Here is a 20,583-nt window from a genome sequence, read left to right as displayed (position 1 = left end):
GACATCTGAGCTGCAATATCTGGACAGCCTATACTGGTCCTATAGAGGTTTACCTCTACATATTTTTTTCTTTTCTACCAATACTTCACGGAACCCATACCTGTGGGCGGATTTCGGCAGGATCCCTTTGGACTATGATACAGGTTGGATCCACATTTATTTTTTAATTCGTACATATTTTAAAGACTGTTATTTCCTGCCTTTTTTGTTTTTATTTTTATGGACACGCAATATTAATTGTGTTTATACCTCATGAGTGAGACGCTATGAGTCAGCTTTTTACACCTACTAATAGGTCTCAATACCATCATTTTTTCTGACAATACATTTTTTCAAACACCGGTGTGTATGCTCACTTTCGCATATGCATGGTTATTATAGCCAGCCTGATCAACTGGCAGTCCATTATTATTGTCACTCACCGGACTGTGAGTGCTACTTCTCGTGTGTTTAGGAACCGTGGCCGTCCACCATCCTGAGGGTCTGCGCATGTGCAGCCCTTTCAAACCTTCAGTACATGTTCCTTTTAGTTAATTGGCTGATCAGGCAACACTCCCTATTTAAAGCACCTGTGTTCAATACCTCGTTGCCTGATTTTGGAGTCTCATTCCCCATGAGCCTCTGAAGGTGTTCCTGTGTTTCCTCGTGTATTCAGCTCCTGCTGATTCCTGTTGTTCGTTTGTGGTTTCCAGACCACTTCAACCCTCCTGTGTTTCATCGTGACTGCACCAACTGATTCCTATTCGCTGCCTCCGTGCTTTTACAGTTTCCAAACCACTTCAACTCTCCTGTGTTTCATCGTGACTGCACCAGCTGATTCCTATCTGCTGCCTCCGTGCTTCTACAGTTTCCAAACCACTTCAACTCTCCTGTGTTTCATCGTGACTACACCAGCTGATTCCTATCCGCTGCCTCCGTGCTTCTACAGTACCCTGCTCACCTCAACTCTCCCGTGTTTCATCGTGACTGCTCAGCTGATTCCTATCCGCTGCCTCCGGGTTTCTGCAGTATCCTGCTCATCGCAACTCTCCAGTGCTCATCGTGTCTGCAGCTAGCCGATCCGCTGTTTCCGTGTTCTACAGTGTTCCTGCTTGTGTCATCTCGCCTGTCTGCATCGGATCTACACCCCGCTGCTTTCATCTCAGCTAGACCGCCTCAATTCTCCCGTGTTCTCCAGGTGTCCAGTTCTATATACTACTGCTTCCTGAGTATTGTTTCATTCCGTGCTGGTCTACCTACCGTGCGCTGCACCTACTTGGTTACCGCTTCCACCCTCCTGGGACTTCGCATTCCTGCCGGCCTCCAGCCGTTCAGGTATCCCTGCACCTCTCTCTGACAGCCTGCTCTCCTGAACCACGGTATGCATACTTCTCATTGACTGTGCTGGTGTATTGCATATCTTGCGGGACTGAGTTGTTCTCTTCCAGAGTTTCCTATCCACTGAGACTATTGCCATCATTTGACTGTGTTTCCTTTTAGCGTGGATAGTTCTTGTGACTTTGTATATTTGTGCAGTGCTGCTCAGTTATTATTATTTTGTGCCTATCATCGTGGGATCAAGTTCAGTGTGCCCGTGTATACTCTGCATTGCATTTATCTCCCCGTGCTCCTCCTCACATATATACTTCAGTGGTACAACTTGCTAGAGGCAGACCACTGTTCCCTGTTTCCAGAGTCACCAGTTTCCAGTATCCTTTCACATAGCAGTGGTACAACTTGCTAACGCAGACCACTGACTCCCCGGATACCTTCACCTGGATTCCATTCCTTCACCCAGACAGCGGTACAACTTGCTATACGCAGACCGCTGACTCTCATCACCTCCTCGTTACTTCTGGACATTCCTCCTCACTATAGCAGTGGTACAACTTGCTATCCGCAGACCACTGACTACCTTCACATTTCCTTGTCCATCCAGTTCCTCGTGTACAGTTATCTACCTATTACCAGTGCTGCTAGTCATAGACTTTCCTCGAGCATTCTCTTACCATCTGCTGTCTCCTGTTCCGTGATCACGCCGCTACCAGAGTACCATATTACCACCTATACTGCTCTGGTAAGTCCATCATCTGGTGATACCTGGGTAAAGACTCCTAGTGCCCGTGACAATTATATTATATTGCGTTGTATTTTATATTTATGTTTATTGGTTTCTAAATCCATTACCATCTAATTGGCACTTTGATGAATTTTGTGCCAATTATTCTGCTTCTGGTCCTTTTATGATACTACATTGCAGTTTCAGTTTTTTATATATGCACCTATAAGCTCTGTTAAGCTATTAAATTATTAGATACCAAGCTTTGCGCTATTTCTGTATTTTTTATTTGCTCCTTCCCTAGACTATGGGAGCCCTGTAGTACCAAATGATTGTATCCTCTAATAAGAATATATCAAATTATTCCTTGTCTTGCGCTTTTCACCTCCTAGACACGCCCTCATGCCCCAATGGTATGGCCACACTCCTTTGACGGTGCATCCACTCTTATAGACATGTTCTCTCCCAGATAATGCAGCATTAATGAGAAACAATAACTTCCTTATAAATAGCACTCACAGTCTCATACATGTCAGACACCTCACCAGTACTCTCTGTGTGTCTGATATATTGGTCTCCCACATGTCTCATTCCTGTACAGATCTGTTATACTCACAGTAATTTCTCTATCTGGCATTTTGGACTGGACAGAGCTGTCACCAGGTCATAGAAGTGAAGACCTCCCAGATTGTTACCAGAAAGATCCAGTTTCCTCATGGACTTGTTTTTTTTTATTACAGGTGCCAGATGGGAGCAGGATATGTCTGTCAGTTTATTACTTGACAACCTGAAAGAGAAGATCAAAATAAATAGATTGGTTTTAAACATTTTTTGGGGGGATGGGAGAGGTGTGTGGGGGTGGGGGAGTTGTCACTGTTTGTGACTATTAAAAAACAATACATGCTGTTTGAAACAAGAATACTTGGCTTGATCAGTTTTAAAAGATCAGTACATATTATGTAACATAAGATAATGCGCTCCCACCCATGGGTTACCAAGGAGACCTGTACAAAATAACAGCATTAATAAATGTATAAACAACGTAATCACACATGTACAATATAGCTGGGTACCATTCAAATGATCAATGCAATATAAGCAAGAGAAAACACTCAGAATGTGTGAAACAAAAGTCAATCCTTTATTTAGAACAGGCCTGTCCAACCTGCGGCCCTCCAGATGTTGTGAAACTACAAGTCCCAGCATGCCCTTCCAGCTATCAACTGGTTGTCTACTGGCAAAGCATGCTGGGACTTGTAGTTTCACAACACCTCTTGGGCCGCAGGTTGGACAAGCCTGATTTAGAATGTTTCGACCAACACCAGCAAAACATAAAAGAAAAGCATATGCTGAATCACCGGGACTCCAAAAAAATTCTGCAATTGTCCAGGAGGTCAGGAGACATGGGCGGGGAGGAATACATACACTTGAGTAAGATACACTTAAAGCATATAATACACCTTTACCGTATGACATGCTTTAAGCGTACCGTACAATGCAGGCTGTAAGACGAGAAATAAAATGGTGAGGACCCCCTTCTCCCACCACCCCACCCCCCACAAAAATTCCAAACCAACCCTAGTGCTTCCAGCCGTGGCTGGTATTGTTTAAATTTTGCGGAACAAAAGCACGGGGTGCTTCGAAAATGCCAATATAAAACACTAGGCAATGCCAGCCCGGGCTAGTGGCACTATAGTAGGGAAACCCACAGTGTACAGTTCTCTTTCATAGTACCAATCAGCCCTAGGCCCATCAGCAAATGGCTGAATTCCCCAGGAGGAAAAAGTTCAAGACCTCGCACTAGGAATAACCAGATTTTGCTGATAGCACTAAGGCTCTTTCCACATACCTGGTGCGGTGGATGTGAGATAATTAAGTAAAACAAAGAGTTAATATTAATTTTGTCCATAGTGCACTACAGGTCCCAGCATGATCAGGCCACCTTTAAGTTTTTGTAAATGTTGGCACTTACAGTACTACAAGAGAGAGCATATTCATGGCTGCGAAGACATGCTGGCACTTGATGAACCTCAAGTGCCCCCCTACCTCCCAGTCCAGCCCGCATCTGCCTCCCAACATTTGGAGGTCCGAAAGAGGGACAAATAAGCCATGCCCCCATCAAGCCTAATCATTGCCCATGAACTTGCTGTTTGCGCATGTGCAGTAGCGTTTTTTGGACAGACGTCCTGCCCCACTTCCTCCTAGACCACCGGGGAAACTGGCTGCTCTGTCCCGGTTTCGGAGCATGCGCTCCGATACTAGGACAAATTATGAGTCGGGCAGGACAGTCCACTGAAATCGGGACTGTCCCGCTGGAATCGGGACACTTGGGAGGTATGCCACAAGAAGATATGTCTCAGTCTGTATACAAGCTGAGTGAGATGTACTCCTTTTTTCTACTCATGAGTGGTATTGCTAAGTGCATTTTGCGCTCCCATTTTGGACTTATGTCAGCCTCTACATGAGGCCCTATATGATGAAAAGAGCAAGAGAAGAAGCCAAGTGGAGTTATAAGCTAGGTACTCTCACCAATTTAGATTTTGATATTGGTACCTTTCTGACAACTCAAGAAACTTTCTCATAACATAACATATAGAACAAAATCATTTCCTTTTATTTATAGTACTTATGGAGGCAAAATAAAAAAAGATAGGCTGCCTTTCATATTAGTATTTTCCTGAAACGGAAAAGTGTCTATATCTTATATGTATTTATTTTATCAATCAAAATTCATGTTTAAGAAAACTATTCATTTATTATTTTTCAATATTTTTATTCTCAATTCACCCCAAACACCATAAAATATTATTGAAACACATTGTATCACAAACAGCCTACACATATATGAAATTACAAATGAAGAATATAATCTGCATAATTCTGACCTCACTTAATTTTACTTATTCCTAATATTATTAGCACAATTACTGCTTTTTTTTATTATTTCTCTTACATATGGTAAACATAAAAATGTAAATTGTTTAAACATTAGAAAACTATGACCATTTAATATGTTATATAAATAAGATTCATATAATTATGTAATTAGAAGCAATTAAGGACCATTAAGGACCATTCAGCTATTTAAGTAATCCCATGAACTCTATAATGATATTCCCAGATGAAGTTTGTACGTTTACAGATGAAACATGTAGCAAACTCTCTTTTTTGCACCACATTGCACCTCTGGAGCTTCGGTAGGCACCCTTATTGCCACAACATCCGGAAGACAGAAAGTGAAATCCACAATGAAGAGAGATCAAGATGGCCAGAGGTAGGAGATTTGTTTTGTTGGGGATCAGTGATGTAATACTGTTTGGAATGTTCCATGTGATGTCATCAGTGACATAATTTATTGTAGCCTCTGGACCAATTGGTACCTCAGAATACCTGGAGGGGGTTCATAATTTCTGTCAGGTTAGTCTCAACTCTTCCCAAATGAAATAGCCACACTCAAGTTTTGCTCTCTCTTCGGGGTAGCAAGTCTTTGCAAGGTCTAGCGAGGATAAAAACACCCTCCCAAATCACAATACATGACTGGTAATGACACACACAGTCAAACCACCTAAAAAGTGAGAAGACATATAACTTGTTTATTAAATGGCCTGATAACTGGAAGGCCAGTAAAATAGTGGATAATGAATAAAGAAAGAGGAACTTGTCCTCAGCAGAGATAAAGGGACTTAAAATACTGTAACCCTGAAATACAAGTTGCATATAAAAAGACAATGATACAAATTCTGGGCATCAGATCAGCATAACATTAACAGAATTGTATGGCTTTCAATAATGGTAATGTAGCAGATTCAGCAATGACATTTATTACAATGGCATTAGATCAGCAATAACAATGATAACCAGGTTTAACGCCTCACCACATGCAGAGTACCAGTATCGTGTTATATGTCTCACTCTTAGTATGTAACCACTTGAACTTAGGCATGGACTTTATTTGGGCAGTATTCACATTTAGACTTAAATGGCTAATGTCCCATAAGGAGACATCATGAAACGTCAAAAAAGTAATTAAGCTTTTGGCATGAACCTGTGCTAAGAGTAACACTATAATAATGGTAATGCAAAGACAATGACAGTGGGTTACACTGAGTCCCCTTTATAATAAAAGTAATGAAGAAATGTGAGTCTCTCTCTCTCATGAAGAAGATAGGAATGCTAATCCCAGCAATTTTAATAAGTATTAACATGAATAAAAATATTATGGGAGTAGCTGCCCCAACAATAATAATGGGCACAAATATGTGTAGAAAATGGGACAGGTGGAATCGAAGGGCAGTGATAAGCAGTTGAAGCCCAGACCTCTAGCTCAGATGGATTGCTGTACCGGTGCTAAGTGTATGTGTGGTACAGAATGTAGTTGGTTACTCATACTTGCCATGAACATTGACCTGTTCTTGAGACTGACTATGTACTCGAAACAGGGATCAGAGACCTGCATGAGTCCACAATAGCTCTCCTCACTAGGTCACACGCAAGGCCGGTGCAAGGTTTCTCTGCGTCCTAGGCAAATCTTGAGCCTACCGTCCCTCCTTTCCCCAATTCCGACTTCCTAGCCACTCACACACTTGACATTTGTAAAATAAAAAATAGTAACTCTTACGTCCTCCTGGTTGACTGGTAAGTCTGCAGTTCAGATTCGCTGATATCCAGAGGTAACACTTCACTGCTGACCAGGACCAAATGAAGGATTTCTAGTTGGGAGGCTCCAAATGTTAAATTTCAGAACAAAATAAAAAAACCTGATATTACTCACCTGTTACATACGGACATGTCATCATCATCATCATCATCATCATTTATTTATATAGCGCCAACATATTCCGTAGCGCTTTACAATTGGGGACAAACGTAATAAACTAATAAACAAACTGGGTAAAACAGACAAAGAGGTGAGAAGGCCCTGCTCGCAAGCTTACAATCTATGGGACAATGGGAGATTGACACATGAGGTTAAGTATACATTTTGCATCTTGGCCCAGCCAGACTGCAAAGGTAGGGTGACTCATAAGCTAAATGATCCTGTCACACAACAATGTTGGTCCGGGGGTAGTTGTCTTGTGTGAAATTGTGTAACAGGCTAAAGGTAGTGAGGTTAAGATGGTGGTTGAGGAATATTATAAGCTTGTCTGAATAGGTAGGTTTTCAGAGAACGCTTGAAAGTTTGTAGAACAGAGGAGAGTCTTATTGTGCGAGGGAGAGAGTTCCATAGAGTGGGTGCAGCCCGAAAAAAGTCCTGTAACCGGGAATGGGAGGATGTAATGAGGGTGGATGAGAGACGCAGATCTTTTGCAGAACGGAGTTGCCGAGTTGGGAGATATTTTGAGACAAGAGAGGAGATGTATGTTGGTGCAGCTTTGTTGATGGCCTTGTAGGTTAGTAAAAGTATTTTATATTGGATTCGGTAGAAGACAGGCAGCCAGTGTAGAGACATACAGAGTGATTCAACAGAGGAATAGCTATTTGCAAGGAAAATGTCACCCGCTGATCTTCTCTCACACATGCCGCCAGTACCTATCAGCTCTTGTCACACATGCCCCCTCTATGCTACCAGCTTTTCTCACATGTCCCCCTGCCCACCAGCTTTTCTTTCATATGCACCCCTGCCCTAGTCACTTTTTTTCACACATGTCCTCCTGCCCATCAGCTTTTAGCCCCCTCGACCCCCTTATTCAGCAGCCCTCTGTCAGACGCCGTCCCTGCGCCTCCTCCTCGAGCAGGGACGGACGTCTGTCTGCAGAGCGCCCCGTTGCCAAGCAACGGGGACGCCTCTTCCGGCGACGAGGTGCGCAGGCGCGCCCGTCGCCATAGCAACGGGACGCGTTCTCCTGGTTCCTGTCGGCGGTCAGAACAGCTGACCGCCGATTCCCTGCCCACCAATGAGGAAGCTTCACTTCCTATTTAAAACCTGCTCTGACACCATTAGGGTGCCAGAGCAACTGGTTCCTTAGTCTCAGTGTCTCAGTGTCCCTGTATATTAACTTCTGCTTCCCTGTGTTTTGACCCGGCTTCCTGACCTCGCTTTCGGATTCTCCATTGTTCCATCCTGATATTCTGGTTTGACCTCGGCCTGCTGACCATTCTCTGTCTTCTGATTCGGTACCTCATCTGCCCGGTTGGTTCCTGACCCTGCCTGTCTGACTACGTCTCTTCTCTATATCTCGCAAGTAGCTACCTGGGAGGGCCGCGACCTGCACGTCGTTGCCGCTAAGTCCAAACTTCCTTGCGGGGGTCCCTGGTGAACACCAGCGGCGTGTTAGACTCCGCGCCTCCTGGTGTAGTAGTGCCAATACTTGCAGGTACTAAGGTCACGTCCGTGACAGTTTGCTCTGGCCATGTCAACCGACTCATCTAATGAACCCTCTGCACGTGACCTTCTACTCCACTTGGCTCATAGGGTGGAGAAGCAAGAAGCAGAGCAGGCACAGTTACTTCACTGTATCCAAGGAGTCGCAACTCGTCTTGAGACCCTCCAGGTCTCCATGGCTTCTGCTCAAAATGTTCCCGTGACTACCGCGGCAGTCGCCGCCACCTCCTCCTCTCCTGCAGTGGTTTCCTCTACAGCCCTGAGACTCTCTCCACCGGACAAGTTTGATGGCGAGCCTAAAAGATGCAGAGGATTCCTTAATCAGTGTCTGATCCACTTCGAGTGTAGTCCTGCATCTTTTCCCTCTGAACGCATTAAGGTGGCGTTTATTATGTCCTTATTATCCGGACAGGCCCTTTTTTGGGCCTCCCCCCTGTGGGAGCGAGATGACCCTATGTTGTCCAACGTCACCACCTTCATTGAAACCTTCCGCAAGGTTTTTGATGAGCCCGGACGCATCTCCTCGGCTGCCTCCAGTCTCCTGAACCTCCGCCAGGGATCCCTGACCGTCGGGCAGTATGCTATACAATTCCGCACGCTGTCCTCTGAGCTCAGTTGGAATAACGAAGCCTTGGTAGCAACCTTTTGGCAAGGACTCTCAGACCGAGTTAAGGATGAGTTAACTTCCCGTGAGCTTCCCTCTGATTTGGATTCCCTGATTTCTTTATGCAATCGCATTGATCTACGTTTCCGTGAGCGGACTCTGGAACGTGCCACCTCCAGACGGTCCTCTACTCGCCTTGCTCCCATGTTTCAAAACCCGGTCCTTCCTGAAGAACCGATGCAAATCGGCCGTTCCCGGCTGTCCGCCGAGGAACGTCAACGTCGCTTCAAGCAAAACTTATGTTTGTATTGTGGAGATCCTGGTCATACCATCTCATCTTGTACCAAGAGACCGGGAAACGCCCCCTCCTAATCGGTGGAAGGGAGGCCGATTTAGGAGTTGGAATTATTACTCCCTACACCATTGCTAGTAACGACTGCCTCATGCCCATCTCCTTGCATACCTCTGTCGGCCCCTTTGAGACCTTAGCCTTTGTGGATTCCGGCTCTGCCGGAAATTTCATCTCTGCCACTCTGGCATCGCAACTCCAATTAACTACCATCAAATTGCCTCAGCCGTTATTCCTCACCGCGGTAGATGGGAATCGGATCTCCAACGGGTCTGTTTCTCACGCCTGCGCCCCAGTTCGGCTGACGGTAGGGGTGCTACATTCTGAAGTCATCGAGTTCCTGGTTCTTCCTCGTTCTGTCAACACCGTCATTCTAGGATTACCTTGGCTCAAGCTTCATTCACCCCAATTGGATTGGAATCGTGCGATGGTTACTTCTTGGGGCCCACAATGTTTTAAGTCCTGTTTGTCTGGTCTAAAACCCAGCCAGACCTCTCTTCCTTGTCTTCTGATATCTCCACACGTTGAACTGCCACTTCCATATATTGCTTATCAGGATGTGTTTTGCAAAGCTGCGGCCGAGGTCCTGCCCCCCCCACCGGCCCTGGGACTGCTCCATCGAATTACTACCTGATAAACCTCTTCCTAAGGGCAGAATCTATCCCCTATCTCTCCCTGAGAATACTGCCATGACCACCTATATTTCTGAGAATCTTCAACGTGGCTTTATCAGGAAATCTTCCTCCCCCGCGGGTGCGGGATTTTTCTTCGTCAAGAAGAAAGACGGTTCCCTACGGCCGTGTATTGACTACCGGCGATTGAACGCCATCACTATAAAGAACAGATACCCGTTACCTCTCATCTCTGAGCTCTTTGATAGAATCGCAGGATCCAAGGTCTTTACTAAGCTAGACCTACGGGGGGCGTATAACCTCATTCGTATACGCTCAGGAGACGAGTGGAAAACTGCATTCTGCACTAAAGAAGGCCACTTCGAATACCTGGTCATGCCCTTCGGGTTGTGCAATGCCCCCGCTGTTTTCCAATCTTTTATTAATGAGATTTTCCAGGACCTTCTCTACATCTCCGTAGTAGCTTATCTGGATGACATCTTAATCTTTTCTTCAGACTTGACCAGCCATCGTGTTCATGTAAGTGAGGTCCTGTCTCGTCTACGAGCCAATAAGTTGTATTGTAAGCTGGAGAAATGTGTATTTGAGAAGCCACAGATTCCCTTCCTGGGCTACATCGTGTCAGGCTCCGGTCTACAGATGGATCCAGTCAAGCTATCTGCCATCCTCAAATGGCCTAGACCTATGGGTCTGAAAGCTACCCAGAGATTCATTGGCTTCGCCAACTATTACCGGCAGTTCATTCCACGATTTTCTTCTATCATCGCACCAATTACCGCTCTGACTAAGAAAACTGCTAATCCTCATGTTTGGGCCACGGAGGCCATCGACGCCTTCGAAGCACTCAAGAAAGCCTTTTCTTCCGCCTCTGTACTTGTTCAACCGGATCAAGATAAACCATTCCTGGTAGAAGTGGACGCATCTGCAGTAGGAGTCGGGGCAGTTCTTTCACAAGAATCCATTTCAGGGGGACTGCTGCCATGTGGGTTCTTTTCAAGGAGATTCACTTCCTCTGAATCTAACTACGGTATAGGGGACAAAGAGTTATTGGCGGTGAAGTCTGCGCTCGAAGAATGGCGCCATCTTCTGGAAGGGGCACGTCATCCTGTTACGGTATTCACCGACCACAAGAACCTCATCTATCTCCGGGATGCTCGGTGTCTCAACCCCCGGCAAGCCAGATGGTCCTCATTCTTCGCCCGCTTTAATCTCATTCTTACTTATCGTGCTGGTTATCTCAATTCCAAAGCTGATGCCCTCTCCCGCTCTTTCGATGTCTCCGATTCTTCACCCACTACTGTACCCCCACCAGTGTTTGAACCCTCCTGTATTGTAGCAATCACCCGTACTCCTCCTGTGGGCTGTTCCTTTCTAGTACCACATCTACGCTTAAAGGCGTTACGTTGGGCTCATGCCTCTAGATTTGCCGGTCATGCTGGTACTGAGAAGACTCTCTCGCTGTTATCACGACACTACTGGTGGCCAACGGCCCGTACGGATGTCCAAGAGTTTGTAGCCTCATGCTCTGTTTGTGCCCAGAACAAGATACCTAGACAATCCCCCGCTGGATTGTTACAACCTCTTCCGATTCCTGATCGCCCATGGTCCAGCATCTCGATGGATTTTATTACTGACTTGCCACCCAGCAGCGGCTTTGACACCATTTGGGTCACAGTAGACCGGTTCTCTAAAATGGCTCATTTCGTTCCTCTAAAAGGCCTTCCATCTGCATCCAAATTGGCACAAGTCTTCATCAAAGAAATCTTTCGTCTCCACGGGTGCCCTCTGGAAATAATATCTGACCGAGGTGTCCAGTTCGTGTCTCGCTTCTGGAGAGCCTTCTGCAAAGATATAGGTATTACCCTCAAGTTCTCCTCTGGATATCATCCCCAGACGAACGGCCAGACGGAGCGAGTAAACCAAGACCTGGAGGCGTTCCTTCGTTGTTTCTCATCTCTTAACCAATCCAATTGGAGTCTTCTGCTACCTTGGGCCGAGTTCACACACAACAATCATGTCCATTGTTCTTCGGGGTTTTCGCCCTTCTTCACTGTGTATGGGACGCATCCTACCCTCCCCACGTTCTCTTCCACCTCCTCCACGGTTCCTGCCGCCCATGCCATGACTCAAGATATGGCTAAATTATGGGCTATCACCAAAGAGAACCTCCTGAAATCCGGACGGCATTATAAATCTTCTGCCGATCAGCATAGAAGAGTTGTACCAGCTCTCCAAGTGGGGGACAAAGTGTGGCTGTCCACCAGGAATCTAAAATTACGGGTTCCTTCCATGAAACTGGCACCTCGTTTCATTGGTCCTTTCCCAGTAACTCAAGTAATTAATCCAGTTACGGTTCGACTCCAACTTCCTCCACAGATGAAGATTCATAACACCTTCCATATTTCCCTCCTCAAACCACTGGTCCTAAACAAATTTGTTCATACCTCCACTGTCCCTCAGGCCATTTCCACTACTACGGGCAATGAATATGAGATTAGCCAAATTCTTGCTGAACGCAACGTCCGAGGTCGGTTCCAATACCTCGTACACTGGAAAGGCTTCGGCCTAGAGGAGAGATCTTGGGTCTTTAAAGAAGATTTGCATGCCCCTAGGCTACTGGCAGACTTCCTGAAACATCGTTCTGTACCCAGTGATTCCCCCAATTGTAAGGAGAGGGGTACTGTCAGACGCCGTCCCTGCGCCTCCTCCTCGAGCAGGGACGGACGTCTGTCTGCAGAGCGCCCCGTTGCCAAGCAACGGGGACGCCTCTTCCGGCGACGAGGTGTGCAGGCGCGCCCGTCGCCATAGCAACGGGACGCGTTCTCCTGGTTCCTGTCGGCGGTCAGAACAGCTGACCGCCGATTCCCTGCCCACCAATGAGGAAGCTTCACTTCCTATTTAAAACCTGCTCTGACACCATTAGGGTGCCAGAGCAACTGGTTCCTTAGTCTCAGTGTCTCAGTGTCCCTGTATATTAACTTCTGCTTCCCTGTGTTTTGACCCGGCTTCCTGACCTCGCTTTCGGATTCTCCATTGTTCCATCCTGATATTCTGGTTTGACCTCGGCCTGCTGACCATTCTCTGTCTTCTGATTCGGTACCTCATCTGCCCGGTTGGTTCCTGACCCTGCCTGTCTGACTACGTCTCTTCTCTATATCTCGCAAGTAGCTACCTGGGAGGGCCGCGACCTGCACGTCGTTGCCGCTAAGTCCAAACTTCCTTGCGGGGGTCCCTGGTGAACACCAGCGGCGTGTTAGACTCCACGCCTCCTGGTGTAGTAGTGCCAATACTTGCAGGTACTAAGGTCACGTCCGTGACACCCTCTCTCTCCACATTTTCTATAGCCCACTCTCTCCCAATTTTCTCCAGCCCTCTCTCTCCAAATTTTCTCTATTCCCCTCTCCATCTCATTTTCTCCAACCCCCTCTCTCCATGTTTTCTATAGGCCCCTCTCACACCCATTTTCACCAACCCCCTCTCTCCACATTTTCTGTAGCCCCCTCTGCCCCCCATTTTCTCCAGTCCTCTATCTACACGTTTTCTGTCGCCCTTTCTACTTCCCATTTTCTCCAGCCCTCTCTCCACATTTTATGTAGCCCACTCTACCCCCTATTTTTTCCAGCAACTTTCTCCACATTTTCTGAAGCCCCTTCATTCTTGCAAGCCCATCTCTGCACATTTTCTATAGCCCCCTCTACCTCTCATTTTCTAAAACACCCCCTTATGTATGTGAGGAGAAAGGACGCGTACACTAGTAGCTGTGTCTATAAGTTACTGGAGGCTAACAGACAGTGAGAGACCTGTTCTAACACTGCACATAACATTATTGCATGGACATGCAGCATCCCAAGAAGCTTACCTTCTATCTATATATATATATATATATATATATATATATATATATATATATATATACATACAGAATACAGTAATAAGTGCATAACCTACCTAAGTCTGTTCCACTGCCTGACTGCTGCGGCCATTGTCATCTGTGAGTACCTGCATTGCCATTTGCTACAACTGTTAAATAAAACCAACACCTTGTTTAAGTTTAAACATGTGTGGCTTAACATCCATATCCAACCCTGCTGACAGCTTTTACAGACACCACAAAGGTCCTGCCAATAAGTTATAGCCCATCACCCTTCATTGGAAAAAGCACTTAAGCGAAAGAACGGTAGCAGAAATAAGCAGAAATTAAAGGAAGCTGATTCTTCAGAAATGTCCTTTATTCGGTACAAAGGGAAAAAATACACAGCACAGGGGACAGTATGGACTTGCAAAACTGAAAGGCTCATAGAATTACGCAACAAGGAAATTCGCCATGGAAATGCAGCTTAAGTGGGAAAAGTTGTGGAAAGTCACAATTTATCCAGGAGTGAGTCCAAACGGTGATGAAGTGGATAGAGCCATGGGGACCATAGGCTTAGCTGTAGAATGGCATGTGTATTCCGTCATCAAGGGAAAAGTGTCAGCACGAGACATATGGACCGTCCTGCAAACAGTGTATGGGGACAAAGGTCTAATTAGAAGAATAAACTTGAGGTGTACACTATACGGGAGAAAGTTAAGTGCTTGTGAGAACATGAATGAATATATAGACAAAATGCTCTTAACAGTTCAGCAATTGGCATATGTGGGAGCACAGGTGGATCATGAGGAAGTTGCAATGACAATGCTGCAGAATTTAACGCCAGAGTTTGATTTCCTTGTGGTAGCTTTGGAGTCCAATGATACCAAGCTGCTACAGTTCCAACAACAAATTCCCATCGGTACAAAAGCTGAGAGTTCTGCTTTACTCACTAAAGGTACCAAACAGCACAAATATAAATGCTTCATATGTCACAAAATGTGACACAAGGCATTTGAATGCAGGCTGAGAGATTCAAATAGTGCGCACAAGAAGCGTGACAAACCATATGGGTCAGTATTAATTGTTGCAGACAGTCACAAGGAGGACTCCTGGTATAAGGACTCGGGGGCCACTAGACACTTCAGCTGCAATCAAGAGTGGTTCAATTTGCTGAAACCATGTGAACCCATATTGGTTAAAGGAATTGAAAACAAAGTTCTTACTGCCTCAAAAGTTGGAACAATCACAGTGTGCCTAAGCATAAAAGGTCAGCTTATCATCACAGACATTCAAGATGTTCTGTACATACCAGATTTGGGAACCAACCTTATTGCTATACGCATTCTGGAAAGAAAAGGTTACAATTTGCAGAGGACAAATGTGTGGTGCAAACTGTGCAAAACCAAAGAAGGACAGTAATTGCGTCAGCAACCCGGTGGAACCAACTGTATGTCCTAGACATCGAACAGTGTCGTGCGATGGTGGTTTCTGATACAAACCAATCCATGGAGCTGTGGCATTAGCAACTGGGTCATCTGGGATATGGCAACATACAGAAACTCGTTTATGGGGATGGTTACAGGGATCACTGTGAGTAATCCTGAGAAACCAGCGCCTGCGCAAAGGGTAAGCAAACCTGTGGTCCCTTTCCATAATCAGCAACTAGGGAAGTAGCTCTACTAAATACAGATGTGTGTGGTCCAATGGAGGTGAAATTGGTTAGTAGCTACACATACTTCATGACATTCACTGATGATGCCACAAGGATGACACACGTGTACTTCATTAAAGTAAAAAGTGAAATTGTCAGCAAAACTGGAATACAAAAGCCTGGTGGAGACTCAAACTGGGTCTGAAATTAAAAGTCTTGAGATTCGACAATGGCGGAGAGTATGACAACAGGACTTTAGCTGAATTCTTGATAAGCTATGGCATACAGCACCGACTAACAATTGCCTACACGCCATAGCAGAATCATGTATATGAGCGAGCAAACTGCACAATTGTTGAAAGAGCACGGACTATGTTAAATGACGCACACCGTTAAAGAAGTCTCAGTATTTAATGTAATTGGCGGGAAAGGTCTTTCTCGTGGAAATTGAAGTTCATTTTTATGAACAACATCTTTTCCACATTTTGAGGAAGTAGCCTCCTACGCCCATCGCTGACAAGGTTCCCAGCTGTGCTGAAAACTCTTTTCGAGTACACACTGGATGGTGGGCAGCTTAGGCAGTGCAAAGCGAGTTGGTACATGGGTCTCCAAATTCCCTTTTTTTCCTCCCAGTATGTAAAGGGATGTGTCTATTTCTATGCTGTTGTAAAAATAATCATCCACCATCCTTTGGATGTTGATAGTAGGATCAGGTGGAGTTATGCAGAGGTGTCATGTTTTTTGGTCAATTCTTTTAGACCAGACCAGAAGTCAAAATGTTGTGCTGAGTTATCTGCATCAACCCTGGGTCTCTTGGAAAGTTTTTTCCTAGCAGCAGTTGAGTGAGAAACTGAAGAAGGTGACAATACCTCTACTATATTCAACCTTGGATTTATTTATAGGGAAGTTTGTCTCCCTATAAGGTATATTCTTTTGGAGCTACCTCCCTTTTTCCATGCCACCCCCACATTATATATAAATAAGACAAAGCAAGCATCCAGCTAGTTTTAATTAATTTTTAATTTTATTTTTGATATGTCATATATCTCACTGTTTTAATGTATTAATAAAAGTTATATTTTATTTGGATTCCACTGCATCACAAACGATATTATAGTGAGCCTCAGTGCACCTAATTTTCCTTGTTCCTTTTTCATTTTGATATATATATTTCTACGATAGGTTGCACCCCTTATGGTTAGATTGTCACAGGTTTTTATCTGTCCTAATTACCATTTTTGGGCTGACGCTCTTCATTGGTATGATAGGACAAAACCCTTTTCTTTTTCTACTGTATCCCATATTTATTTTCAACTTTGCCTGGATTACAGGTTTTATTTTTTTGACCAAGGTAAAAGGTTTTTTTTTTACATTTTTGCTTCGCTGACTTAAAAACACTATGCACTTTAACATAGGCTTTAGCAGATGATGTAGAGGGATTACTATCATGACTGGTGCCAGAAGCTGCTTGATGCTTCTGGTCTTCTGTGTACTGCTGTGAATCCATGATAACACAATACAATGTGACTGCAAATTAAGAACAACACTGCCAGCCCTATTATTTCTATTATTTCAGCAATGACAATTAGCAATGGAGCTCTCCTCTTTGTGTTTTACCTGTATAACAAAGTGTAATGTGACTGCAGATTTAGAAGACCAAGCCTGCCAGCCCAATTATTTCTATTTCAGCAAGGACAATTAGCAATGGAGCAATGGAGCTTTCCTCTTTGGGTTTTACCTATATAACACTGTACAATGTGACTGCAGATTTAGAAGACCAAGCCTGCCAGACCTATTATTTGTATTTCAGCAATGACATTTAGCAATGGAGCAATAGAGCTCTCCTGAATGTCACTGGAGACTTTGAAGAACACTGCTACCCCTCCTCTTTCTTTTCTACATATGACGCTGCCCACCTGTACTAGAGACTGCCAAGAACTTTGCTACCCCTTCTGTGTCTCTCTGTGAAATGGCGCTGAATCGCTGTGGAGGTCGGTACTTATAGAATCCAATGCTCGCGCGATCCGACGATGTAACAATGACGTTTTGCATCGTTTTCAATTCCGAGGACGTGCGAAAAGGCTCGGTACTCAGATCTGCTAAGTTCGGTTGTGTTCGGTTCTCTGGGAACCGAGCCTGAGGATCTGATTTTAGTTGCATTTAGCTGGTGTTTAAAGTATATAGGTCAGTGTAGGACCTGCATATAATGAGGTGCCTTTGATGCTGGGATGCAGGCTTAAATGTTTTGATCAAAATATGAAGTAATACCTAATTTTTTCAATTTGCTGGATACACACAGAAATGCAATGGGAAGGATAAGTACTGACAACTGTCTTTTTGTTTTGTATACATTTAACAGCATTTATATTACCACGCAGCTGGTACCACATACAGTATGGGAAATGCCGAGCGTGGGCTTATTGCCATGCAGCTGGTTCTATATGTAATATGGGATATAACGAGCGCGGGTATTGGTATTAATTTCATATCTTGACTGCCCTTAATGTAAAGAACCCCTTCCTTTGCTGGTTGTGAAACTTCCTCTCCTCTAATCTTAAGGGGTGACCCCGTATCCGGTGTATAGTCCTCGGGGTAAAAAGTTGAAAGTTTTCTGTATTCACCCTTAATGTATTAATGTATTTGTACAAAGTAATCATACCTCCTCTTGATTAACAGACATACATTGAGTCAATACTTACGAAGTGTCACGGTTGGCTTACTGGAAATAGATCCCTAGGCTCTGCTGAACATAGCTAGGCCCACCCACGGGCGCGGAGTCTAACAGGCAGGTGGTTTTCACCATGAACCCCCGCAAGGAGGTATGGTCTTAGCGGCACCAAACCTGCAGGTCGCGGTCCTGCGAGTGAGTGAACAGCAGAACGATGTGGAGGAGCCAGGTGAAGCGGGTAGAAACGATGGAACCCACAGATAAGTGGTAAAGATACAGGAACAATAATAATATATGCTGATGGTCAGCAGCCAATGAGTCACCAGGAGATTAGGTGCTCTGCAGAGTAACAATGAGTTACCATGAGCTGTCACAGTGCTGTACTCAGGAGTAGGTAGTAGAGATACTGGAACAGCGGTAGTTCAACAATAGACATAGGCTGAGAACACACTGAAAAAGCGGAGGTAACTCAGGACAACAGCTGATGAGTCATAGACGTAGTCGCGGCTCTGGGAGGCAGCAATGAGAGAACAGAGGCTGTCACAATGAAGTACTCTGGAGATGGTAAGAGAGGTACTGGAGCAGCGATGATTTAACGCATGCCACACCCTGAGAGCAGACTGGAGTAGCGGAGGTAACTCGTAGTAACAGTTGATGAGTCACGGATGTAGTAGCGGCTCTGAGTAGTAGCGATGAGAGAACCGGAGCTGTCACGATGAAGTACACTGGGGATGGTAAGAGAGGTACTGGAGCAGCGATGGTTCAACACAAGCCACGAAATGAGAGCAGGCTGGAATACACGCAAACCACAAGGAGAACAGGAACCAGAACAACAGGCTACAGGAAGTGAGCTTGAAGAACAAGCATCAGACAGGTAAATCCAGGAGGTTTAAATAGTGCTCCAGAAATGCTTAGCCAATGAAAAGAGGGAGGAGGCCCCGAAGTGCAATGGACTTGCACCTGCACAGATCTGATAATAGCTGAATGAATGAATGAAAAGTGTCTGATGGTGAAACATGGCAGTTTCCAGAATAAATGAAATGCAGGTAACGAGACAGGTACTATTTGTGGGACCAGAGCGTTACACCAAGTATGGAATGTCTGATGCAAAACCAGTGAATTCATCCACTGATAAAAGTTGAAGAGATAAAGGAGATGAAACAAGTCCCTTACCAAAGCATTGTTGGAGGTTTGAGGTATGCAAGTATAATAGTATAATAGTATAATATAATAGTGAACTGCCCCTTAGGCATAAAGGAAGACCATAAAATTGGGGAAGAACATTTGCCAAAACAGGGGAAAGTCATCGAAGAAATTCAGCATGCACAAGATATTGATAGGGATATTACCTCGTTAGAAACATCAACTAATACATTACCATCTAATACCGAGAGCAACACGGTGACATTTGGGGAAGGAACAATAGTTGAGCAAATTCTACAGATTAATGTAGAATCATCCATCTCTAATGATATGGGAGGGAATTTTTTGGGACAAATTCTCCCCCAGAAATTGGATCCCCCAATAATGAAACGAAAATTAAGCGAACTAGACAGGGAAATAAAGGAGGTCAAAAGTGTAGACACCCCAAAGAAAATGAAAACTCAATAAAATCACCTACTCAGCCTATGGGGATATTTAATCTCAGTTCACATAATCTAACAGAATCTGAAACTACACTTTTAAATAAAGGGATCAAATATGCCCTACTAATAAAATGAATAAATTTGAGGTGTACTTAGATTTGCATAGATTTACTCGTAAATTAGTTTTGAAAAAATATTTTGCCAATATGAAAATACCAGAATCACGAACTATGGATCAGTATGTTCATACAGAATTAAAACTCCCATCTACTTTTAATCCAAGTTTTATGAAGGGAAATATAATTAGTACATTTGAAAAACTAGTTGCAGATGACTTAGAACAGATGGACCGAAAACCATTTAGATATCAAGATAATCTGACTAGATTAGAAAGGGAAGCATTATTCGTCTTACAGAATAACACTAATATTGTCATCAAGCCCGCCGATAAGGGGGGTGGTTTGGTGATATTAAATTTGGAAGATTACAAGGCTGAAATGTCTAGAATTTTAGATGATGGTTTAACATATTCACAGTTGCCTACAGATCCAACACAGGAATACCATGATTTATTAGTCACCCATTTGCAATTAGGATTAAGAAATGGCATATTGACTCAAAAAGAATTCCAATATCTAGAGACACCACACCCGAGGAAACCAGTCATCTATTATTTACATAAGTTACATAAGAATGTGGACAAGCCCCCGGGAAGACCAATTGTCTCGGGGATTGGTTCTCTAACATCAAATTTGTCCCATTATGTGGACTATTTCTTGCAAGATATTGTGAAAACCCAAAATTCATACATTCAGGACACCACCCAGGTGATTAATATATTAGATGAGATAGAGTGGCAGGACGATTACTTATTAGTAAC

General features: G+C 44.4%; 1 protein-coding gene across 6 annotated transcripts in view; it reads right to left on the bottom strand.

Moving 5' to 3' along the window:
* The window catches only part of LOC142108441 (NACHT, LRR and PYD domains-containing protein 12-like), a 274,230-nt gene that overhangs the window by 105,078 nt on the left and 148,569 nt on the right, over positions 1–20,583 (bottom strand). For all 6 annotated transcript variants that reach the window (XM_075192079.1, XM_075192082.1, XM_075192081.1 and 3 more), the window contains one exon: positions 2,655–2,825. In XM_075192079.1, coding sequence (XP_075048180.1) covers positions 2,655–2,825 — 171 coding nt within the window. The remainder of the gene's footprint in view (positions 1–2,654; positions 2,826–20,583) is intronic.

This window comes from Mixophyes fleayi, chromosome 12 (genome assembly GCF_038048845.1).
Source record: "Mixophyes fleayi isolate aMixFle1 chromosome 12, aMixFle1.hap1, whole genome shotgun sequence".
In the NCBI taxonomy this organism is placed as follows: Eukaryota; Metazoa; Chordata; class Amphibia; order Anura; family Limnodynastidae; genus Mixophyes; species Mixophyes fleayi.
This window is presented reverse-complemented; position numbering and strand designations above follow the sequence as displayed.